The 27,383-nt window shown below is 32.5% G+C and overlaps 1 protein-coding gene across 1 annotated transcript in view; it reads right to left on the bottom strand.

Moving 5' to 3' along the window:
• The window catches only part of DPP10 (dipeptidyl peptidase like 10), a 113,249-nt gene that overhangs the window by 43,722 nt on the left and 42,144 nt on the right, over positions 1–27,383 (bottom strand). Inside the window, exons 6-12 of the mRNA XM_047772090.1 lie at positions 26,088–26,195; positions 10,392–10,483; positions 9,898–9,945; positions 6,727–6,848; positions 5,339–5,386; positions 263–361; positions 86–155 (exon numbers count right to left, since the gene is read on the bottom strand). Coding sequence (XP_047628046.1) covers positions 86–155; positions 263–361; positions 5,339–5,386; positions 6,727–6,848; positions 9,898–9,945; positions 10,392–10,483; positions 26,088–26,195 — 587 coding nt within the window. The remainder of the gene's footprint in view (positions 1–85; positions 156–262; positions 362–5,338; positions 5,387–6,726; positions 6,849–9,897; positions 9,946–10,391; positions 10,484–26,087; positions 26,196–27,383) is intronic.

The raw sequence follows: 27,383 nt of genomic DNA, 5'->3' as shown, positions 1-27,383 counted from the left end.
TTAATCAGAATACTGTCATGTGAGATATAAGAAAAATTATAAAATCTTTAGAGTCCTTTATTTCAAAAACAAATAAAATACTTACATTATCAACAGAAGAGCATACTGATTTCGGTCCGTAAAATCTTTGGGAAAGGACAACTGTAAAGGAAGTTCTTTTAAAGAAAGAGCAAAATATTAAAGACGGAGAGTCATTTACAGGAAAAACAATAAGGTGCAGAGAAAGTTGTTCTTTAATAACACAGCATGCACCAAACTTTACCATAGTCGTCAATATGAAGCGTTTTAATTTCTGACTTTACTATCTTCTTCTTCAGGATAGTGTCTTTCAGCATAGAATTATTTTCCAATATAAAATATTCTATAAATCAAAAAGGGTAGTGTAAATAACTGCTACATGTTGATCAAGAATCAGTGCAATACAACAAATAATTATACAGTTTTACCATTTGGCAGGCACTGTGCTAGGCACAGACTAATCTCTCATAATTTCTCTCCTGGATTACAACAACAGTTTTCTAACTGAATTTCCTTATTGCATTGAAATTGTCTCCAGTTGACCTTATACTTGGAATCACTGTTGTGTTTTCAAAATGAAAATCTGATGATATTACTGTGCTGCTTAAAAATATATTTAAAATACTACAAAGTTATCTATCATCCCATGATATAAAATTCACAATGCCTGAATTCTAATGCAAAGTTACCAGGCATGCAAAACATCAGGAAAATGTCACCCATGATGAGTACAAATTTTATTCAATAGAAAGAACCTAGAGAAATGACACAGGTGCATATCATGGATAGACACCGACATTAAAACAGAGATTATAATTACATTCCATATGCTGATTAAGGTAAAAAAAAAGCCTAAGGATATTAAGGATAAATATGAAAGACATTTAAAAAAGAAACAAGTTAAAATTCTAAAAACAAAAACTGCAAAATTTGAAATACACAAAAGATCTAAGATCTATATGATCTGAAATGAAAAAATATTCAATGAGATTAAGAGCATATTAGATACTACACAAGAAAAGATTAATGAATTTGACAATATAGCAACAGATAATATAAAAAGTAAAACACCAAAAAAAAAAAAGAGAGAGAGAGAGTCAGAGAATTAACAAAACATGAAGAAAGAGAAGCATCTGTGATTTGCTGGAATTGTGATTGATATATTAAATCTGTAGATTTATTGGGGACATTTTATACACTAAAAATAGAGATCTTTCTTATCCGTAAATATGTATGTGTGTGTTAAAGACTCCATTTGTCTTTAATTTTTCCCAGAAATACTTATTTTTATTTTAGTAGACTGACACATTTTTATTAGATGTATTATTGGATAGTGTATACTTTATGATATTATTTTAAATAGTTAATTGAACTATTTTTAAATTTTTCACTGCCTTGTATATATGAAATATTTGAATTTTGTATATTAATATATACTTGTAATAACAATGATAAATTCATTAATTATTTCTAATTAGGTGTAGAATCCATATTTTTGTTTATTTTTTTACAAGTGTATCTTCTGCCAATAAAGACAGTTTTTTGACTTATATTTATTTTACTTCATCTCACTGGCTAAGTTTCTAATATAATGTTGCAAAGAAGTGGTGAGAGCAGACATTCTTTACTTTTTTCCAGTCTTGGAGGAGATGCATTATCTTTAAGATTAAGTATAATATCCCCTGTAGTATTTTTGTAGATACTATTCATCAAATTAAATAATTCCCTTTATCTTCCAGTTCAGTTTTTGTTATTACTTTATTATTATTATTTCATTTTTAATAAAATACTACTCTAAATCCCTTTGCTTATTGATAGTATAATATAGTAAGTTGCATTGATTAATTATTAAATGTTATAGCAATTAAGGATTCCTCAGGTAAACCTCATAGACACAGTATATTACCCTTTTATAAATTGCCAAATTTTTTTGCTAGTTTTCTTGAGATTAAAAAGTGAATTAAAGCAAAAGAAAGAAAACAATCACATATGCAAAATTACAAGAAACAAAAAGATGAAAGCCTAAAAAGAGGAAAAGGAATGATAGTAACATGAGACAAAAGGATTTCTGGAACACTAGGTAAAATTTTACATATTTATACTTTTTCAAGTCTCCAGACATTTTGATGAAGGGCTTCTTTTTCATTATAAAGGTAATATATATTCATTTTAGAACATTGGGAAAATACTCAAGGAAAAAGTAACAGAAAATTATGTGAAAGGCTTCTAGGTAAATGCAAGACTTTTACCATTTGTGAATATTGTCTTCTGGAATTTTTCATGCATTTTCAATAATTTTGTTTAAGGGGGATACATATTTGAGCTCCTTAATCACTTGGAAATACAGCTTAAACACTTCTTTTTTCTTTCTTTTTTTTTAAATGGCCTCTTCTATGGAGGTTCCCAGGCCAGGGAATGAATCTGAGCTGCAGCTGTGACCTGAGTCACTGCAGAGACAATGCCAGATCCTTTAACCTGCTGTGCTGTAAACCAAACCCATGTCTCTGCAGCAACCTGAACCATCACAGTCAGATTCTAACCCACCGTGTCACAGCAGGAACCCCTTGCTAAACATTTTTGAAGAATTAACTTTTATAAACATTTTTCTTTTAAATTTGTAATCCTAGAGGGGAACTGGTGGCAACTTTATTAGAACAATTTGATGAAATTTTAATAAAAAACTATTGATAAATACTGGACAATGGGCAGGAGTATCATAAGAGAAAGTACCATAACCCAGGGCTTATGACAGTGGCTGGGCCTGCAGGTCAAGGGGAGAGAGCAGTTCCTTGGAGACGGTAGTGGGAAAGATCCAATGACCTTCACCCGAGTCATAGCCACTTGGGTGACTCCACAGGGAAAGCACTGGATAAACAGATACTCTAAAGTCACTTTTCAGCCTCTCTTCAGTCACCCAGAGAATTCACTTTAGCTGAATCCAATTGGCAGCCAAATGGCAGCAGAATTTAAGTCATCAATACAAACTCCTCTGGGGTACAGACCATGGGAGAGAAAAAAAAAAATTAAGAGTGGTTCTGAGAAGACAAATAGAAGATATACAGGGCACACATTACTATTCCATTAAAGTTTATTTACAAACCCCCCTTTCATTATTTATATTATTTTTTCACTATTATCAGTAGCATGGTTATAATTTTCTCTATTTACAGTTCTCTCCTCAATAAAAACCATTAAAAGGAATAATACAGAGTAAATAGACATAAAAGACTTAATGCTTATGGCTGAGTTATTTTTTCCAAAAGATTTACTGTAATTTATATTTCTACCAGCAAGTTATGAGAGCCTCATTATATCCTCATTAGCAATGTAAATTTTTGATGTTATTAATTTGTTAGGAAAAATTACTTGGCAGTGTTTTACTTTGCATTTCTTTGATAACTAGTGGGTTTAAAGGTTTTCCATGTTGGTTAAATATTTTCATTTTTCTTTTTTCAAAATATTTTTCATGCTTTATTCTACTTCATATGGCCCCAAAATGAGTTCTGACTGATTCATTAGTTTAACAAAGATTAACCTGAACATCCATTAGCCTGAAGATTTACTTGCAATCAAATATAAATTTTATCTCAGTAGTAATTGTGTTCTGAAAAGAAAATTAAGCCTTTGGTCACTGTTTACAGTTGCTTCTTGTTTTTCTTGACCCTGAAACTATCAAAATTAACTTATAAATGGGAAAATCAGAAAGATTTCTCTTGATGAAAATGTTTCATGATTTATAACATCAGTTATTAGAAAACAACATTGCATTTTAACAGTAGAATAAAATTAAAGTTAGGCTGGGAATTTTTTTATTATCATTTTGGCAGAATATGTGATATAACAAACAATTGCTGTTTATTGAGTGCCTCCTATGTTGCAAATATAACTCATCTTCACAGAAAAGTCATTTTGTAATTTTCATATGAGAAAACTGATTCAGTGAGATACTAACTTGTCTCAGGTCCCACAAAAGCTATATGACAGACTCATTTTATACACTAATTTTTCTCTTTATGAAATTCAAGCTTCTTTCTATTTTATCAAATATACTATCTTTATGATCATTATTGTTGCTGTTAGTGTTAATATTCAACAGATTTAATTTGTTTACAATAACCTCTTTAGGACCTATACTGACAAGTAGAAACTAAAAGATGTGCTAACCAATTTCCAACCACACAAAATGCCATTAACTATTTAGAAGTTTGTTTTTTTTCTCAGAATAAGCAGGGAGTCTCCATATGTTGGTATTTGAAGAGTATAAAAGCTCTCTCTCTGGTTTCTAAAACTAATATTTGTCACTCAGCATTACACTTTTATGCCTATATCTCTTTTAAGTCAAAATATTTAAGACAGACTCTTATTTAAATCTAAGTATGTGATGAGAGAGAAACAACAACAGAATAAGTTGCCATTATATTGATTCTTGGCTCTACCAACTATTATGTTAAAGTGACTCTAGCCAAGTTTTTAAATTGTTTATGACTCAGTTTCCTCATCTGTAAAAAGAATAATAAAATTAACAAATAGGGCAGTGGTCTGAGGCGCAAATGTGTTAATAAATAGAGGCCTAATTTACTAGGTTATAGTAGACTATGGTAAATCATTAGAGCATGAAAATGTTGGTCAGATAATTTTTTTTAATTGAAAGAAGGAAAAGAAGGATAGGAGAAAGGAAAGAAAAGAGGCAGGAAGCAATCTTGCAATTCATTTTTAAGATTAGCTCAACCATGGTTTTATTTATATACTCTAATCTTAAAGTCCTTAAATACATGGACTGTATCTTAACAGCCTCTGTCATATGGTCTGATGAAGTTAAGTTCTCATTCAGTAAATGCTGGACAAATAATTATATAAAAGAATAACTGAATATATAAAACTAGACCTGAATAACTGAAATAAATAAGATAGAAAATATATAAAACCATACATTTTTCATAAATGTTCCAAAAGTAAATGTGTTGCTCTGGAGGAGTAATCTGTATGAGGCTCAAGAAGGAGTGAACCAGAGCACTAAGGGGCCAGTAGGCTGAAATGTGCCTAACTGTGCTTCATCAATCATTCCTCATTCAAAGTGACACAGTAGACACCCTATTTTAGGCATATAAGATCCAACTCCAGTTGTAACACAGCTCAAACCACTTGTTTACTGTTTCTCTTATACATACAAGATCAAGTTGGTGGTGGCTACATGGCTTTCCCCATGCTGGGGACTCCTCTGAAGATAGTCCTATAGAGTATGACACTCAGAGTAAATAATATAATACGAAAGACCACTGCCATCCCTGACTATTCTGCATTGCCATGTTTGTGCACTTACTTGTGGGGTTGTCCGTGCTATGTAGACTGACCACTGGAACCCCTGGACCTGGATTTTAGAAATGTAGGTATTAACATTTGAAAGACATCAAAGTAATAATAACTGGAAGGTTACATGGCAGCATTCTTTTTTCCAAATGTAAGCATTTCATGGTTAAAACATAAGGAAACAGAAACCAGATTGATAGATTTTATTCCTTTCTATGGATATTTTAATCAGAAGAGTAAGAACACATGGGGAAAGAAAATATTTGCAAGATTATTGTTAAAATCCTCCCTTCTCCAAAATGTCCTGCACTTTTATATTTCTATGGTTTTACCCAGTCTTATGTACTTTACTCTCTTTTTCTCTAGTCCTTTATAGAGAAGTCACTGATGTTCAGAAAGTTGATTCACAACCCTGTGACCCTTCATCCTCTCATCCAAGATTAAGTTTTATTTACCACTCAGGCAAGAAAGAAAGAACACGTCATATTAGAAATATTTCAACAATGAGACAAACTAAAAAATGGAGCTAATTATATGTTAATTAAAATATATAACAGGAATTGTTAAATCTTTCGAATATAGTGATTAATGCAGGTGTAACCTTAAGATGGTATCTTGAAACTTCACTTCTCTAAGGAATTCTATCTAGGGGTATAATGGTGTTCCTCTAGTGTCATCAAACAAGTACTTCTCTCTTTTAATTACTTTATTTCAGATGTCAAGAGAGAAAGTAACTAAAAAGAGCAAGTATTGGTCTATTCCTCATGGTGTCTTAAAACAGGACTATTTAAGTACCAGCTGGAGCAGGAGCACTCAATCCATCACAGTATAAGACGACATATCCCATTTCATCTCTGGAAAACACAGTATCCCATTAAATAGAAAATGATTCCTATCAGTATAACCTAGAGATATCATACCACTATGTAAGACTATAGGATACTCTTACCAGATAGAAGGAATAACAGGGGAAAACATAATTTCTCAGAATTGAAGGGGGCTAGATCCATGGGATTAAATTTCTGTAGATCAAAAATTTAACAACTAAGCCATTATTTTAATAAGAAAACTACTGCTTTTCCTAAAGTCTAGGTAAATTAGTTTATTATTCTAGCATGACTTTGCTGATGTAAATATGTTTATTCACTTTTTTAAAAGGTCCATGTCAAACAGCACTTATTGACCATATACATGTGTCCATACTGACTTACTCCCAATTTCCATCTTTTAAATAAAGTATTGGGTACGATTTGTATTTAAATAAATTCCTAATTTACAACTTCTTAAAAAATTAGATAAACTAAGAATAGCAAATCACATAGCTAAGGTAAATGTTACTAGTGATAGTAACAGATACTGATCAAATAAAATGAATAAAATAAATCAGAAAGGATCTATTACCTTTACAGAACAATAAGAAATGTTGATTCATGGGACTAAAACTGGCACCAAAATATGTACATTGTTCTTTCATAAAATTACAAGAAATGCATTGACGATTCAATAATCCTTCAGTAGAAGCACTGGGGAAAGAAAAAAAAAAGTTAGAAATGCTACTATTCTAGGTACTTAATAACATAAACAGGAAGCTATATAATTACTTACATTGTTTTCTTGTAAATTGTGACTTACCATAACTGCAAACACAGTCAATTTCCATTACTAATGTTAGGAAATAGCACATCTTTCTTCTCTGTAATAAAACTAAAATTATGTATACCTATATGTATGTAATACATATGTATTTATATATACTTATAAAGAAACTGGCTTCCACAGGATTCAATATAACTTATTCTTATTTATATTTTTATAGATATTTTGTCATAAAGTCTTAAACTACCCGCAAAGATAAGTATAAATCTTCAGCAAAAATATTAGTTGAAAGAACTAATAAATGTTTTCACAAGTTACCCACATATAAAAAGCTTATAATTTCCTAATTCAACATTAGATTTGGGTATTAGTGCCATATTTTCCCACTAAACACTTGTGCTGAAATTTCTGTTAAAGAAAAGCTACTTCTGTATGACAAATAGAGGTGATGTTAATGATCATACATACTTTAAGACATCAGGGATGTAGATAAAAAGAAAAGCACTCATATCTTTATTCTACAAATGACAGTTTGTAAGGTCAGATGGGTTGGTTGAGGCATTTACCAAAGTTGCATTTCATGTACAGACACATTTATTTTATAAATAGATACTAATCATAAATTACCTATGCTGATAGGTGAAAACACAGTTAATGATAAATTTTTAAAAATTTGACTGGGTGAAATATTCTCAATTTCACTTTGCAATGAAATGTGATTTTGGCTATATGTTTATACATGTATCATAGTCATGTTGATTTTGATGTGCAACTTGCCATGGGCATGGGGATGGGAACAGTGGTGCTGATGCAGGTGTAGGAACGACCAGAAGCAGTTGAGGGTAACCAGTGGTTTAGTATCATGCACAATATCATAGCTTCACATTTGAAATATTTGCGGCCCTTTTTAATCCAAGATTTCCCTTTACTAGTCAATATTAAAATATACTAGGCACTTAAACACATTACTTTCACATTTATGATAAATCATATCCTTTTTTTTCTTTTTTGAATTGGTATATATATATAGAATAACATTCACCATTTTAACCATTTTTCAAGTATATAGTTCAATGTCATTTATTACAGTCACAATGTTGCATAACCATCACCCACAGTAAGACTATGAATGTGTTCCAGTGTTTTAGTGAGTGACAGAATTAGAAGTTAAAACATTTTCTCTCTCTACTCTTTCATATAACTTTTCAGATCCAAGTTCCTTAAAAAAGGGTATTGCTATTTTCTCATTATTTAGACTATGAAATTACTAAAATAAAAAATGCAAATTTTGAGACAAAACTATAATACTGAGTATGGTAGCAGCTCTGATCTAATGCTATAAATTAAATCAACCAATTATTATTTTTTATGGCCCACACAAGACATTGATTGAGTTTTCTGGGTTAAACACTAACATTATCTTACAGTCAAGCCAACTGGCACTTGATGAGCCATTTAAAGGGAAATTTATTGGTGCTATATTTTCTTTATAACACAGGCTGCTGCACTAGTACAGGTCATAGATATATTGACCGTTCTACTGTTCTGCCTCAGTCACTAGAGACATAAGACAGGCACACAAATCTAAGGACTCCTTGTGATTCAAATCACAACTTAGGCTAATAAGGGAGGAGTGGATGAGGCAATTCCATTAACTGAACTTAGCCAAGTCTAATCCTCTGACACTGTCATTTTTTTCTGTAAGAGTTTTTACAAAATGAGAGAAATCAAACATTGGTCAAGTATTTCCACATCTCTAAATGATGATTCGTAATATCAGTATCAACCATGGTATAAGTTTCAAGAAAGATAAGCTTCAGGTAACCAAAAAGAAAAAGTGACCAGTACATTAATTAAGACCTCTAAACCAAAATTAGATTCAGTTAATTAAATAAACAGCTGTTCTTCCTCTGCTCGTCATTAGAATTGAGAACATGGGTTCCAGACTCTATGAGAAAAAAAACAAAGACTATGAAAATGACATTTTGGGACATGTAATAAAAAGGAAAGGCTCCCTTCAGATGAAAGCAATTTATGCATACTTAAGAGTGTGTGGGTGAAATAGAGTTAGGGTACTTTAAACACACGTTTTTACTCTCAAAGGAGAGTCTAGGCTACTTGGTAAGAATCAGTGGTGACACTTCTTCAAACATGATGAATTTCCACTGAGAATAAGCCATGGCAGTTTTGACACTTTAAAAAATGGATCTGTAAAGTGGAAATTAGAAAGTGTATATGAAGTCTAGAATTAATAAGTCACCTGCCAGAGAAAAAAAAAATAAAAGTCATTCTCATGAGGTCCTGGTGAAAGCTTTCTGAGTGAGGAGACATTGTCACACTAAGTAGGAATGACCTTAAGCCTCTTTTTATGAATATAACTTTCCATCTGGGAAAATTGGCCAGATGAAAATATTCCACCTCCATGGCTTTATTTTAATAAGCAAGGAGTGCTTCTGGCTTCAATCACAATATTAATGGATTTCACACACTATAGGAGGAAAAAGGAGAAACTGTCACTCAATCCACTTGGCTAAGTGTTCACATGGTATTTTATTTTGTTTAGGAAAAAAGTGATATGTGTACAATGTTATTGCACTGAAAATTTTAAATGAGGCTTTGCAGAAGAAAAGACTATGGGGAAAATATATAAATGCTCATGATACAGGTAGTTGACAGAAGCCAACTTCCAAAAAAAAAAAAAAAAAAGAAGAAGACATTTTGAGGCTGTAAAAACAAGTGAGGGAAAAAATAAAGAAGGAGCAGCAAGATGGTCTCCAGTCCAGCTCCAACCCTTCAGGCTCACAAAGGTCGAGGACTGAGGAACTGGACCAAGAATGTGAGCTTTTGTTGTGCCTAGCTGGCTCTCTCCTCACCATATTGAAAATGAAGCTTCAGATTTTTCCATCCCATCTATGTGCAGTGGAGGTGGCCACTAAGGAATCAACCTGTGCAGAAAGAATCTCTCAAGCCTCTTACCTGTACAGCTGCCTCCCTCTGGGAGATGACTCGGTGCTCAGAAAGTAACTGCCCATGAAAGAAAACAATACAAACGTCAGGCACCCATCAATTTTTGCTGCACTGAGTTTTTCACTTGAATTTTCAAACTGTCAGAGAACAGGCAAGAGCTGTTCTATCATTCAACCCCAGGATTTTGATCCATTCGGGAAACATATTTTTTTCTTAACATATTTTCGCAATTTCCACACTCTTTCTCTCTCAATCTCTCTGAGCATGTGTGTGTATGTGTGTGTGTGTGTGTGTGTGTGCGCGCCTGCGCACATGTGCCCAAGTGTGTCTGTGCAAGTATCTCTCTGGGTGAAGTATAAGGAAAATCTTTAAAGGAAAGGTTGTTCTTTATATGACCAGGCTATTTGGACTAGGACCATGGTAAGTAACACAAAAATCTGGTAGAAAAGATTGCCTTTCACAACTCTGACTTCCAACCTGACTAGAGAACTAAAAACACTCACATTTTTTGCGTTGATTCATCGTATGCCAGAATCTTGATCACTTCCCAGTTTCCTGATGTCAGATGCCGCACAATAATTTGCTCACTTTTACTCTGCAAAGAAATAGAAAATACTGATTTTCTTTTTTGTTTAAACAGCATCTCCCTGGTCAACATGAAAGTACTCAATGCCTTTGCCACTTTTAATTCTTTAATTCTCAGCTCACCTTGAGTTTATTGTTTTTAATGTCAAGAATGCATACACATTCACATAAACACAGACCCAGGTAGGATGGTGCCTTTATTCCTGTGCTGTGGGAAACTATTCAGAAAACATCTCTAGGTGAGGATGCCTGCCATCCTGACATTGGGAGTCATCTGAGCAGTTGGTATAGACAAAGGACTTTGATAACACTCATCTAAATGAGAGCAACTATGCAGTTTGGACAGTTTTAAATAAAACATTTCCAACAAATTTCATCCCAAAGAGATACTGGGTGTAATATGCTTTTAACATTTATAGCATGTGTATGACTATACAATTTGCTATTTTCACTTCATTATTTCTGAGATTAATTCATGTTGATGCTTGTAGTCATAGTTTATTTTCATTGCTGTGTTGCATTTTATTATATGTATGGATATTGCAAAAGTAATCATTTTTTTTTTGACATTTGAGTGATTGCAAATTTTTTTTCCCTTAGAAACAAGTTGTCTATTAAGGATTCTATTAATATTTTCAGGTGAACATGGCAGGATTTTCTGAGACAAGTACTAATATCTGGAACTGCTTGGACAAATGCTATGTCTTCTACCTAACTCAATACGGACAGATTATTTTCTGAAATGATGCCAATTTAGAGTCTATTACTGGAGTTCCCATTGTGGCTCAGCCCTACAAATAAAAAAAAGACCTGATGTTGTCTCCTTGAGGATGTGGGTTCTATCCCTGGCCGTGCTCAGTTAAGGATCCGGCATTGCCTGAAGCTGATGTAGTTTGGATCTGGGGTGGCCGTGGCTGTCACGTAGGTCACAGCTGCTGCTCTGATTCAACCCCTAGCCCCCAGGAACTTCCATATGTCTCAGGTGTGGCCATTAAAAAAATAGAGTCTATTAGCAATGAGGTTCTGTTGCTCCACATTTCCTCACCAACATTTAGTTTCATCAGACTATTAATTTTTTGTCAAATTAATGAGCATAAAATTGTTATCTCCCTATTCTTTTTTAAAGAAAATATTCAAACCTACAGAAAGATTAATGAATAGTACATGCATACCCATGCAACCATTACCTAGATTCACTGAAGTCAACATTTTGAATGTTTGACCTCTCCCTTCTTTTTTTTGTGGAGTTACTTGAAAATTGAAAACATCAGACTATTTCGGTTCTATAAATTTTGGTACATATCTCTTTAAGAATACTTTCTCTGAAAGACATTTCTGGAAATAAACACTTCTTTCATCCTAGTAAAAAAAAAAAAAAAAAAGAGTATTTTCTCATATAAGAAACTTGCGGGGAGTTCCCATGGTTGCTAAGAGGAAACAAATCTGACTAGCATCCATGAGGATGCAGGTTCAATCCCTGGCCTCACTCAGTGAGTTAATGATCTGGAGTTACTATGAGCTGTGGTGTGGGTCTAAGACATGGCTTGGATCTGGTGTTGCAGTGTCTGTGGTGTAGGCCAGCAGCTACAGCTCTGATTTGACACCTAGCCTGGGAACTTCCATATGCTGGAGGTGTGGCCCTACAAATAAAAAAAAGAAAAAGAAAAAAAATAAACTTGCATATCATATCTATGAATAAAACATAATGTCATCTAGATATAGTATATAGTATTATAGTATACTCCAATTTCCACTTTTCCCTATGTAACCCAAATAACTCCATATCTATAATTATATATATAATTGCATTGGGGTATCACTCCTTAGTCTCTTTTAAAGTAAAAGCTTTCCTATTTTTTTTTATCTCTACAACACTGACCATTTTTAAGACTCTTAAAAGCTTAAATGTTAGACAAGACAACAGAAAACTCCTAGAAGAGAAACATAGGTAAAACATTCTCTGCCATCAACCATACAAATGTTTTCTTAGGTCAGTCTCCCAAGGCAACAGAAATAAAAGCTAAAATAAACCAGTGGAACCTAATCAAACTGACAAACTTTGCACAGCAAAGGAAACCATTAAAAAAAAACCAGAATGGGAGAAAATAATTTCAAACAATGCAACTGACAAGGGCTTAATATCTTAAATATACAAACAACTTATACAATTTAACAATAAAAAAACCAACAACCTAACTGAAAAATGGGCAAAAAACCTGAATAGATATTTCTCCAAAGAAGATATACAGATGGGCAAGAAGCACCTTAAAAAATGTTCAACATCACTAATTATTGGAGAAATGAAAATCAAAATTACTATGAGGTACCACCTCACATCAGTTAAAATGGCCATCATTAACAAAACAAAAAATGACAAAAGCTGGTGAGGATGTAGAGAAAAGAGTACCCTCCTACACTGTTGGTAGGAATGTAAATTGGTACAACCACTATGGAAAACAATATGGGGGTACCCAGAAAACTAACTACAAACTACCATATGATCCAGCAATCCCACTCTTGGGCATATATCTGGACAAAACTTTCCTTGAAAAAGATACATGTACCAGTATGTTCACTGCAGCACTATTCACAATAGCCAAGACATGTAAAAAACCTAAATGTCCATGGACAGAAAAATGGAATAAGAAGATGTGGTATATATACGCAATGGAATACTACTCAGCCATAAAAAAGAACAAAATAATGCCATTTGCAGCAACACGGATGGAACTAGAGCCTCTCATACTAAGTGAAGTAAGGCAGAAAGAGACAAATACCGCATTATTTCACTTGCATCTGGAATCTAATATGTTCTTGGATTTGGAGAACAGACTTGTGGTTGACAATGGGGAGGGGGAGGGAGTGGGATAGACCTGGAGTTTGGAGTTAATATATGCAAACTATTGCATTTGGAGTGGATAAGCAATGAGATCCTGCTGTATAGCACAGGGAACTATATCTAGTCACTTGTGATAGAGCATTATGGAGGAGAGTGTGAGAATAAGAATGTATACACATACACACATATACACATGACTGGGTCACTTGGCTGTGCAGTGGAAATTGACAGAATACTGTAATCAACTATAACGGAAAAATTAAAAATCATAAAAGAAATCTAAAAAAATTCTTGTTGAATAGCAAGCATTTTGGATTTATCTGATTTTTATTGATATAATTTAGGATAAATATTTTCAGCAAGAATATTATCTAGGTGATGTTGGATACTTCTGCTTCCTTTTAGGAAGTACACCATTACATGTCTTCCCATTGTTAACAATGCTGGTTACAGGGTAACTGTGAGGTATATTCATTATAAAAGTACATTTAGCCTGGTAATTAAAAGCAGGATGATACTTGCACATTAGGCAAGGAGCTTTTCCTCCATGAACTTTCCACTCAGTGGTGGTAGGTAGAATCCATTCACGACCTTTTCTGGAATCATTAATCTTTTCAAAGTGATTATCTAACTCTAACGTCCTTCCTAAATTGCTTAGGTGGTATTCTTCTGTAAAAAATAATTTCCCTTACTTTTCCCTCACATGTGTTCATCCTCTCTCTCTCCCTCCTCTTCTTACCACTATGTGATATGTTCCACTCTGGTACATTCTTTATGACAATAAAATTGACAAAACTTTGTTAATGGGAACACCTTCAAGCTAGCCTCTCTTTGGAAATGATTATGTTTGTCTTAGAGCACTTCCTTGTTTTCTGCACAGTAAGATGTTCTAAGATCAGTTTACTTCTTACCTTCATATCCATAATCAAAAATTCTCCAAGAAAATTTTCTACTGGACTATGATGTTTAGATATCATGATCTGGGCTTGGGTGTGCTCACTGCTACTTTAATGTTATTAGTTCTGGATCTTTACAGAACTGATAGACAGATTTCTATATGTTCTGTGTGTGTGTGTTTGTGTGTGTTTGTGTGTGTGTGTGTATGTGTATCTGTTTTTAGTCATAATATCAATTAAAATTCATATCAGTTTGATTTACATTTAGGTATATTACCTTATCCTAGTATTTCAGTCGAAGCTTTGATGTCATTCTTTTTATTTAAAAATATATGCATAGTCAAAAATATTTTGTAAATATATGTATATACACTGACAGAAATCTTAGTGTCATCCCATCCTCATCACATAACAGAAACTTTTCTTCACTAGGTTCTTACTCTTTTTTTTGTGGGGGTGATAACTAAAATTTACCATTGTAAAACTGTAAATATAAATTTAAACCTAATTATATAAAGATCTATAAATTAGAGAGTTGTGTGGGGTATGCTCTATGTCTATTGCTATGTCATTTTCTTTCCCCAGCCACACCCATGGCATATGGAAGTTCCCAGGCCAGGGACTGAATCTGAGCCGCAGCTGTGACCTATGTTACAGTTGCGACTCTGCATCCTTTAACCTGCTGTATTGTCCAGGGATCAAGCCTGTGCTCCAGCAGTGACCTGAGGTGCTGCTGTCAGATTCTTCTTAACTGGTAGGAACTCCAGATCATAGTCATTCTTATCTCGTTCTCCCTTGTGTGGAGGTACCACAATTTATTCAGCTAGTCTCCGATGATGCACATTTCAAATAATGCTGCTGTGTTTAACCCTGTGTGTATGTTTGTGGTTTTTGTTTGCATACATGGAAGCTATTTATTTCTTTATGCTAAATATCTATCCTACTAGCTCACAAAATGTTGAGCTAGTTATTTATGGCTGGTTATTTATTCTCGTCTCAGTAGCATTAAATAATATCTTCAAAACCACATTACATGATAGTGGAAAAAATGGGCATCCTTGTTTGTTCCTGACCTAGATGGGAAAGACAACAGACTGGCTTAGGGCTGAGGTATATGTAAATTATCCCCAGTTCATACACACACACACACACACACACACACACACACACACGTGTACATATATATTTTTAAGCCAGGAATTTAAATTTTATAAAAAGGCAAACAACAAAATAAAAAGCAACAACTACAAAGAAAATCCATGCTACAAACAATTTAAAAATGGTATTGGCATTGCCTTTGAAAGTCTAATAAGATTCTTTTATGAAATAATGTGGGCCTGGTGCTCATTTCTGGTGTATTTCTTTGATAACATTCTGCATCTTCTATGTCATTAATCAGTTTAAGCTCTGCATCTCTTCTGGGGACAGTTTTGACTAAGTGTGTTTTCTTCATGAAATTTTTCATTTCACTGAAATTTTCAAACTAATTGACATAGAGTTCTGCAAAATACTCTCTAATGATTTATTAACATGTCCTTTGTTTATTTCCCACTAACCATTTCTAATTTTGTATTAGCTTGCTTCCTCTCTTTTTTCTTTGCTTGGATGAGCATGTGCTTTGTGTCCCGTGTGTGTATGTTTTCAAAGCATAAGCATTATGTTTTCACTTATAAGTTCCACCTTTTTCATTATAACCACTTCATTTCTGCCTCAAATTTAATTGTTTCTACCTTTCTGATGCAGCATTTTGCTGATATTTTTCTAGCTGAGTGGGAGATTCATTCAACTTTCATTCTTCCATTTTCATTTTTATAAGTTTGCTAATTTATGATCTTTATTCTAACATTTTAATATAAACTGTTGCCACTCTTTTTTTTATTATTACTTATAAACTGTGGAATTTTGACTTGAATTCTCCACTAAATTGTTTGATTAGATTTACTTTAAAAATACCTAGTTGAAAAACCTTTTAAAATGTACTATGGATTTCTAGGTGGATTACTTTTTTTCCTCTTTTTTGGCCACCCCACGGCATATGGAGTACCCAGGCTAGGGATCAGATTCAAGCCACAGTTGTGATCCACACTGGATCCTCAATCCACTGCACCTGGCCGGGGATCAAACCCATGTCCGAACACTCCAGAGATGCTGCTGATCCCACTGAACCATAGTAGGAACTCCTAGGTGTATTATTTTTTATTATAGTATTTTTTAAAATAATTTCTAATTTGTAGAACTTACTAATCCTTTTAAAACAATGACTAATGAATATACTTGATGACCTGAGAACTTATTCATTCTTTAAAAGATGACCTGTTCATCTTTTGTCAATTTTCCACTGACATTCGAAGGAGATACGTAATATCTCATTTGTTATGTGTTTGAACCTAAATATAGGCTATATCTATCATCTTACCTAATTTTTTGTCAACTTGACTCAGTGTGTACTGAGAATGAATGGTGCAATAAGGCTTCCACATATTCAGTAGTTTCTGGCATTTCTGTTTTATGAAGGTAGCTACCTATCTGGGGCTAGATACACACAGTTTTGCCTATTATATCTTCCTTGCAGTTTGTGGCCTTGAATGTTATAAAATATCTTCTTTTAGTCTTCTTAATGTTTTGGAGCATGAAAGCTCTTCTTGTTTGGTCTGAATCATTTCGCATAAAGGATTGAATTGGATTTTGTTTCATTAGCCAATCTAAAAAATATTTTTAAAATTTTAGTACATAAGTTAAGTCAATGCACTTTTACTGGTATGACTGATAATTTTCTAAAACTGATATTTTACATATTTATTACAAATATTATGTTTAATGGGTTTTTTAATAGTTAATCCTTTTATAGTCTTTTTAGCGTTTTGAAATCTGGTGCTAGGTTTTTTTTTAACTTTATAAGTCATCTTTCTATAAATAAACTGAATAATATACTTTCCATCCCCCCAAAAAAGATACTTTTTTTTCTAGAACATTTTCATTATTCTGGTTTGTTTTGGGATCATGGTTTTATTTTTATTTATTTAATTTTTAACTGTAATTTTATTTTACTATTTTTTAAAATTACTCAATGAATTGTATTACATTTACAATGATCATCACCACCCAATTTTATAGCATTTCCATCCCATACCCCCAGCACATCCCCTCACCCTGCAACCTGTCTCCTTTGGAAACCATAAGTTTTTCAAAGTCTGTGAGTCAGTATCTGTTCTGCATTGTACCCTTTTTTTAGATTCCACATGTAAGTGATAGCATAAGATGCTGGTGTCTCACTGTCTTACTGACTTCACTTAGCATGACAATTTCTAGGTCCATCCATGTTGATGCAAAAGCCGTTATTTCTTTCCTTTCAATGGCTGAGTAATATTCCACTGTGTGTAACTACCACATCTTAATCCACTCCGCTGTCGATGGACATTTAGATTGTTTCCATGTCTTGGCTATTGTTTATAGTGCTTCAATGAACATTGGAGTACATGTATCTTTTCAAGTGATGGTTTTCTCTGGATAGATGCCAGGAGTGGGATTGCTGGATCATATGGTAATTCTGTTTTTAATTTTCTGAGGAATCCCCATACTATTTTCCAAAGTGGTTGCACCAATTTACATTCCCACCAACAGGGTAATAAGGTTCCCTCTTCTCCACATGTTCTCCAGCACTTATTGTTTGTAGATTTTGATGATGGCCATTCTGGCGGGTGTAAGGGTGGTACCTCATCGTGGTTTTGATTTGCATTTCTCTAATAATGAGTGATGCTGAACATCTTTTCATGTGTTTTTTGGCCATCTGTATGTCTCCTTTGGAGTATTGTATGTTTAGATCTTCTTCCCATTTTTTGATGGGGTTGTTTTTTTTTTGGTGTTGAGCTGCAGGAGGTGTTTAAAATTTTGGAGATTAATCCCTGTCAGTCGCTTCATTTGCAAATATTTTCTCCCATCTGTGGGTTGTCTTTTCATTTTGTTTAGGATTTCCTTTGCTGTGCAGAAACTTTTCAGTTTAATTAAGTCCCATTTGTTTATCTTTGTTTTTATGGATGGTGGTTTTAAATGTTACCTCTCTTCCACTGTTTTGGTTATTTTCTATGAAATCACCAATTACATATTAGGTGGATCTTATATTCCTGTCTTAACTCTGATCCTTTCTTCTTTATTTCATCTCTTTCTATTGGCTTTTTTTTTTTTTTGGCCACACCCATGGCATGTGGAAGTTCCTGGGCCAGGCATCAAACCCACACCAGTGCAGTAACCAGAGCCACTGCAGTGACAACTCCAGATCCTTAAACTGCTGCACCACAAAGGAACTTCTCTATCAGCTGTTTTTCTTTCACTTGTTGATATCTATTAGCATATTTTAAGCAATCTCTATTTATCTTTGCTCATCTTTCAATCACTTTATGTTATTACTTTGGATTATCTTTTTCATTTCCATGCTGAAAGTTGTTACTCTTTGGTTTACAACTTTTCTTTCTACAATTACGAGATCATTCCTAAGTTTTGAATTTCTCATTTGCTAAGTTTATATCTACAAATATTTATTTAATAATAGCTAAATGTTTTTGGAGATTTGTTTTATAGAATTTCTCTGTCTCATTGTTTTCAGGGGAAAGTATCTTTATTTATTAGAGAAATTTTATTCTACTTTCTGTTTATTAATATGATAATTTTATAAATCTATTGTCAACAATATTTAGTTCTTTATAAGTATATTGGACTTTACAGGCTACAGATGCATAATGGTGGTGAAAGTTTAGGTAACTCTCTTGATTTCTAAAGGAGTCTTATCACTAGTTCCCTAAGAACCAGGACCCCAAAAAGCAACCTATTGTTTACACCAAAAGAAACAGATAATTACATTTTTTCTGTAGAGTTTGTAATTTCTATCACTAATATTCCCTTTTCCCTTTAACAACAATATTCCAAGAGATGCCTTTCTCTATTAAGTTGTTTTTTTCTTGCTTTCCTCTTTCTTAGGTGGTGATTTTTAAAAACTGTAATCTTTAGTTTGGTGCATATTTGTTGCTTATTCAAATTCTTTTTCTCAATGCTGATTTTTAAAAGAAATATTAGTAATGTTTCACTATAGATTATGTTATTTAATCTCGATGAAAGTCTATCAGCTTAAAGAAATTTCCTTCATTTTTTAATTTCTAAGGTTTTTGAATGTTTGGTAGAACCCACTTTTAAAAACTACTTGTGCCTAATGTGAATTCATTTTAAAACACTGATTCCATTTCCTTAATAATATGGGACAATTTATGTTGTCTGTTTCTTAAGTCAGATATGGTAATTTTTTCTAGAATTTATTCATTTCAAATTTGTTGACATAAATTATTCACAGTATTTTCTTTTAATTTTAAAATTTGCTGTTATGCCTCCTTTCTAATTCTTTTGGGAGTTGCCCACTTTTAAAATTAACCATCTTCACTTTCTATCTCATTAAATTCTACTATTGCATTTCCCATGTCTTTCTTCTACATTGAATATCTGTACATATAGTATAATCATACTATAATATTAAATTATATGTATGTAATTTAATCCTTGAATAATGTAGAAAGTATATTTTATTTTAAAATGTATGATTTTTAACAGATATAATTGTGGTTAATCACTTCTAACTCAATTGCTCTGTTTTCAGAGAATGTAATTTATTAACTGAACAACCATTTAAATGCATCTTTGGTGTAAATATATCCAGAATCTAGAATTTTTGATGTGGAAGAGTTTTATTAAAACATCTACTTTTCTATACTATTGGAAGCAGAAAATAAAGGTCATTCCGTTATGTATATGTAGACTCTTCCTTCAAAAAAATTCAGTGACTTATTGGTACAAATATATATTTCAACATCTCCCTAAATCATTTACCTCTTCCTTATTTTTAAAAGGAATTCTGTAGACTTTTAGCTGCTCAAGGTTGATAACAAGCATGTGCCTTCTTTAATTTTTTTGTATGAAGTCTGCTGCATTATAGTACTTTACAAGTATTTGCTGAATAAAAGTATTAATGTAAAGATGAAACCAAATTTCTGAGATTTGAGACAGGTTTATCCAAAAGGCCGGAATGGAGCTCTAAAGTCGCATATTTTATTGCACAATTCTCACAGGACAATAACCCAGGGGATGCTACCACTTACACATTTTCAGATCTTGCTTTGAATGGGCCAAGGAAAGGATACCAAGATCTGAAAGTTTTAGTCCACCTGTGGATGGACTAGATGAACAAAATCTCAAAACATTAAAAAAAAAGAAACTTCGATCAATATTTGTACTTATCTGGAGATGCATTTTGTTCACAGACTTCTAGATTGATTATATTTTTCATTTTTCAGAGACTTTGGTGAGTGTGTGTTTTAAGGATAGAAGAGTGGCCACATCAAAAATGATCATGAGAAAAAATCTAAAGCTTTGGAAAATGTTCGAACACAGTGTATGGAGAATAAAAATTACACTTAAATGATGCATCTAGAATCAAAATATGCTTCTAAGTGTAGAAGCAAAAAACCTCTTGTTGGCAGCCATGGTAACAACCTTACAGCCTTTGGACTTTACTTCAAACATTTGTAATTGCTTTGCTTGCTTTATATCTATCAGGGCAAATCCAGGCTGTGGAATAAGTTGCACTCCATTTCACATGTAATAGCATAGACCATCTTATATAGTTATAGTTATAAGACTCTTAAGCTATTTTCTATTAACACATATTGGGTAATATAATAGCAGTGAGGATGTTAAGTTTGACCCAAACTCTAGGTAAAACAGTCCCCAATATCAATCAGAATATGATAGATAACTATACATTACATTTAAAATAAATATCAAAGGACTTGACTAGACTTCATGAGTGTATGTCTGTACTTCAATTTATTTTCCATCCACCTTTCAGTGCAAATATAATCACAGGAATGATAATTTAACAAAGAAAAGAATAATCATTTTATTCCACAGAGATAATGCTTTCTTTCTGTGCAACCATGCTATTATATTAACTTTTAGAGTAGAAACACTGATTATGAATATGATACCATAGTGGAATTTTGACAAGGGAAACATGGCAATACATCTTAAATTGAACTCATATTTCACTTTTAATTTTAGAAAGGACAGCAATAAAACTAGGGATTTCATTCATTCTCAAAAGAGAGCAGAAAATTGAGGAAATGGAGTGTTTTTACTTGGAACTTAGACACCGGGCACTTCTCCTTGAATTGGGAGGGATTTTACCTTATTCAAGAATGCTCAATATTAATTTTATATTTCTATTTACAGATTGGAAATAGTATCAGTAAAGGTTTAATGATGCATGTGCTATTTACCTGATTACACACTGTTCATTCAGATTTCTTATACTAAATTCAGTTTAACTTCTACAGTTTCTAAATAAGGGAAATATTGCAGTGCTCAAAAATATCATGCTTTAATTTATTGTCTGTTCATCACATGAGGTGAGCTAATTGTTTTCCGACAATGTCCTAATCAGATACAGCAGTGAAATTTAATGAAGAAATTGTTTTGGGTTGATTAGGTGATAGAATTGTGGATTGGGGGCATGCTATTTTCTACAGTATTTGTAATAAATAATGTCATTTAAAAGTATTCCAAGTGAAATCATCAGCTCTCATGAGCAAAAGTTTGCATTGCTGAACAGAGAAAGCAAACAAATTCACCAGCATGTATAATTTTTCATTTAATACGGTTTTGGAAAATAGCAGGGCAATTGCTTATGCTTATAAATCTGAACTACTTAATGTGACTGAAACTCTGCTTATCCCATATTAGAGAGAAAAAAAATGTGACCACATCTTTTATAAAAACTTTTGTTTTGAATGCAGCTTGAACTGCAAGATGTAAGATATTATAGTTCCAAATACGGGAATTCAGAAGTTAGAAGTCTATATAAAGAATACTATAGGGAGAGAGGAAGAGGGCAATATCTGAAGTATTCTGAACTGGCCTATAGTTACAAAAAAAAAAAAAGAAAAAGAAAAAAGGTTTGCATCATTGTTTGATTTAGGAACTACAGAAGCTGATATCAATATTGAAACTGTATAGTCTACTCAAAAATAAAATTATTTTAGCTATATAGATTTTTGGAAAGCCAACTTTTACTTTTATTATTATCTTTAATGGAAACATTGTTCATAATTCTTTTTTCACATATTCATATTGAACCTGGAAATATACACACACACATATATGAAAGTATTTGAAAAATTATACATATTCAAACTTCAAAATACTTTACTTTTTTTTGGCCAGACCCACAACATATGGACGTTCTCGGGCCAGGGGTCAAATCTGAGCTGCAGTTGTGACCTACACCTCAATTACAGCAATGCCTAGATCCTAACCCACCTTGATGGACCAGGGACGGACCTGTATCTGCAGTGACCTGAGCAGCTGGAGAGACAACACTGAATCCCTAACCTGCTGAACTATGGTGAGAATTCCAGAAATATTTTGCTCTTGGTGAAGGAATTCTAGTTCTGTTAACCAAAACTGAATAAATAATTCATAATGTAAATATGCTTTATGTATAGTGACATCTATAATCATAGTAAATGGCCACTAAATTAAACATTGAACAATAATGGTTAACTAGATACACCCAATCAGCTAAATATTAATATTTAAAATAATTATTTCTTCAAAATTGTTTAGCATTGTGAGAAAATTATGCTTTAACATTTCAATATAAACCACAGGGTAAAATACCATAGTTTACATAAAATTATAATCATGTTTAAAAGAATATGGAGGAAAACAAATTTTTTTCTATTTTTATTTTTTGAAAATAAGTATTACTTTTGTAAATGAGGAAAAAAAAAACACTAACATATCTATAAGGACAACCATCACTTTCTATAATGAAATTATCCTGAGAAGACTAATTCTGCTCTCTAATTAATGTTTTCTGTTTACCTACTGATTGTGTGAAAGAGCTAAATGTTCACAAAATTTTACTAATTTCATTTAGTAGGATACTTCAAAAAAATAAATATAGTCTCAGTCAATGGGGAAGCTCTCAAATACAGCTAAGCATCAAGTACTGCAAATGCAGTCTTCCTGACTATTGGCTGAGAAGCCTTCTTTTCCTATCATTTCTCTCTCTCTGGGCACATCAATTTAAGATGAGTCCTCTAGCATCTCAAGGGAAGGAAGAGAGGGTAAAAAGCCATTACTGGTGGTATGCACTACTATTTAGATAGTCAATTATTATACTCTTTTTGGAGGGCCAATTTGGAGTTCCATATCTAAACCTAAACAAACACATATATGTTCACATATGCTGTGCATAGGTACCTTTCCATATCTAGAAATACACTTTTGTGGTAAGAACATATATCCTTGAATAATTTTTAGTATCAAAAATAAAAATAACTTTGATAATGAAAATTAACTCCTCTAAAAGAGTATATTAGAGCAGAATGTTCACTAGCTATTAGAATTGCATTTACAAATAATATTAAATATTAAGAATGCAATTAAATGATTCAAGATAATGTTCATAAATTATTCTGCAAATGTTACAAATCAACATATGTGCTTTGATTGCATTCTTTAAGAAGAAATGATATATTTTTAATGTAAAAAGGAATTGGAAATACATACAATTTTTTACAGTGTGATGGTGTGGGGTGCTAAGGTTGTATTTGATTTTATTTATTCCTTTAGTTTATTGAGTTTAGAATTTTACAAATTTTTACAGTGTATATATATACATCAATATGGTAATTATGGTAATCAAACAATTCATAAAAGAGATTTTTGTTAGCTATTTAAAAAAAAAAGCAAGATGATTCAAATTACTTACTAAAACTGTGTGTGTATGTAAACTTAGGTATAAGTTGTATTTACCTGACCTCTGATTCATTAACAATGTAAGCTAATTTTAGCCACATTGCCAAAATATCCATAAATAATCATGCAGTCATGTTTATTTCTCAGTGAGGCAAACCACAAATTCTCTGAACTGCAACCAGAGTAGATCAAAACATTTTCTACTTCAATGAAAGCTTTGTTATAATCTCCATATGGAAGAGGAACAAAGTAAGCACATCTGGTCTGTGAAGTTGTGCCTCCGAACATTTCAGAAATAATGAATTAGGCTGCATGTCAGATGGGTTTGATTGGAAGAGATATTTCCTCCCAAAGCGTATAAAGAAACTTTTGTTAGGTGTACAAACATATCATTTCCTATGTGCCACCATCTTCATGCCTGACCCTGGCTCTGCTAACCCCACACTTTTTAAAAGACACCATTTCTCTTCTTACCTTACTGAATAGATCATCTTCTCAGAATTGTATATACATAGATGTGTTATACATCTTTCTCTACTCTTCACTATATCTTATAAATAGTCACAATTTGTATATAATTTTGACTATCTGGGTTTGACATAGCTTCTTGTACTGATATTTAAAAATTCAATAAGATGTCACAGTCAATTGTAAGATTTGGAAAGAGTGATTGATTCTTTTGGCCAAAATCCTTCCCCAGTACTTATGAAAACATATTTATGATTACCTAGCAAAAGTTCATTGAGTCAATTTGCTGGTGAAGTTTCCTCTAGTTCACATAAAAAAAAATTCCTTTAATCCCATCTGTCTAAGATTATTTTAATAATTGAATATAGTCACCAAAATACTTTATTCATATATAAATGCATTTATTTATTTAATATATAAATGTGATCACATTCTGTATTTAGTCTACAAACCTATTTTTTTCCAAATTAATGATATAGTATAAAAATTAATCTATACCTATATTGTGAAAATTATGGATGGTCAAATTATTTATTTCAGCTTTGACGAAATTAATGTTAAAATCATGACAATTACTTTAACAGTACAGATCTTGCACAAGTATTACCTTTTAAGCTACTGATGCAGATTTTAAGAATTCAAGGTACTGAGCTCTCCAATGTAAATATGTATATGGATAATGATAAAACCTGGAGAATCTGCACAAGACTTAAAAGTTCTAAGAACATAAAAGCAGTCAGGTTGCTTAGGGATCTTTTGCCATATTTATATTTATTCTATACTTAGTAAGTCTGAAATTGATTCTCGGCTAGTTTGTTTGCAAATCTCTCATGAAAGATTCCAATTTATCCACAATGTTTTATCTTTAAAAGTTTTAGCCTTATCTTTTATCAATGTATATTCAATTTTGAAGGAAACTTTATTTCTCATGAATATTTTTACTGGCAGATTCAAATTGACTCATTAACCTCACCATATTTAAATCGCTATGGTGAATTCACTGATTCTTTTTATAATTAGATAAAACTGTATAAACTGATTAACATTCATTTGAAGTGTAGAGGAAAAAATAACCTTTTACCCTGTTTTTTTTCAAAAAGTCCATAAAAATATAACACAGATTTTGTATCTTTGACAACACATTAAAAAAAATCTATTTTGTTCTGGTTTTAAAAATATGCACTGCATTTCCTGGTGTGGGTGTACCATAACTTATTAAACTATTAAGTTTCTGATGGACATTTAGGTTGCTTCAGATATTTAAGATTCTTATAACAACTTGAAAATATTACTTGTACCAAACAGGTGATATATACTTGTTGAATGAAGAATCTTCTGTGGATTTTCCTAAGGTTTTTGTGGTACATTTCATTTATTAAATTCTATATCCAAGGCCCTCAATTCATAGCACACATGTGTAGCTCACTCAATTTTATTGAGTGTTGAGAATGTTTTGTGTACAGCTTGAATTTAAGGCTATGGATGGGGATCCTCTTTCTGAAACATTCCTAGTTGGATGCACTTCACAGGCATTAACTATACATGTAGAAAATGGCCATCATGAACATGACGGCAATGAAACCAAACTAAGGAAAGAAGCCGGCACTTACCTGGACCAGGAACATGGCGATGTGGTGAAATTCTCCACGGCCCCCTTGCTTAACAGGAACTGTCATAAAGAATTTGCTGCCATCTCTAGAAAACACGGGCTCCTCGTTCTAAAACAGAGAAGGCATATAACAATCTCAAAAGGGCACATGAAAATTATGCTGCCAGTATTGCTAATACATGTATGGATTTGACAAATAATTGATTTCAGTTTAACTTGGTAAATGGTCAACTTATTTTAAAAAATGGTCAAAGTATGATAGTATTTTTTAAAGTGAACTCAATGCATTGTACATATGTGTGTTTGAGTGGTAAGATGCAGGGGCAAGTTTCCTGTATGCTGGATAAAAATGATTCACAATTAAGATTAAAGACTCTCTTTAAATTGTCTCATAAAAGAATTTTTTTGTTTTCACAGAAGATATAATTATGTTTAGAAATTTATCCTTCAAAAATAAAGAAAATGTGAGCATCTGCACTAGTTTATCAAAATCATTTTTTTAATTTATAAAATTTTATAATGTATAATATTTAACATATTTTTCTGAAACCTTTTACTCAGCAACTCAAGTTATTGAAGATACATTTCTGATAATGGATCCATGAGTTTACTGTAAATACAAAAATGAAAAGCCTGAAAAAATTGGAAGGAGTCCATTAAAAATAATTTAATTCAAACTTCCCATACACCCTGCTCAGCCTTTCACAAACGAACACAGAAGCCCATTTGATGATTCTTTCTAATTAAACTCTAGCAGCATATTAAATCAATATAACTGTTTTTAAAAATTAAATGATAGAGGCTATACATATAGATTGCTTTCTCTTGCTCCAGGGGAGACATTAAGAAAATAGATTTACCTAACAAAACATTGAGCACTTTCTTTTTGATTAGTGAGAGTCACTATACACACAGTATAAAGAAAAGCTTTGGTATGGCTTCCTCAGTAGGTCTTCAGAATGACTTACAAGCTCTTTAGATGACCTGACACTCTACTCTCTTTCTGATCTTATTTTCCTTTCTCCTGTTTCCTCATTGTGTATATTCCTGCTCTAGGGGCTTTGCACTTTTCTTCCCCTTTTCCTGGCTCTTTCTCTTGTTTCTTTCATATCTCTGTTCTATGCCTACCTTATCAGTGAGGTGTTTCCTGATTACCCCATGTGAAGTGTGATCCAGGAAGCCAAATCATCAAACTCTATCTAAATCTCTCATCCCCTTTTTATCTACTTGCTATTTTTCCATACCACCTAATACTGTCTCACATACTATATTTCCTTCATGTAAATATTTGTTTTTA

The sequence above is a fragment of the Phacochoerus africanus genome, chromosome 3 (assembly GCF_016906955.1).
Source record: "Phacochoerus africanus isolate WHEZ1 chromosome 3, ROS_Pafr_v1, whole genome shotgun sequence".
Classification (NCBI taxonomy): Eukaryota; Metazoa; Chordata; class Mammalia; order Artiodactyla; family Suidae; genus Phacochoerus; species Phacochoerus africanus.
The sequence above is the reverse complement of the archived record's forward strand: the minus strand, read 5'-3'. Positions and strand labels throughout refer to the sequence as shown.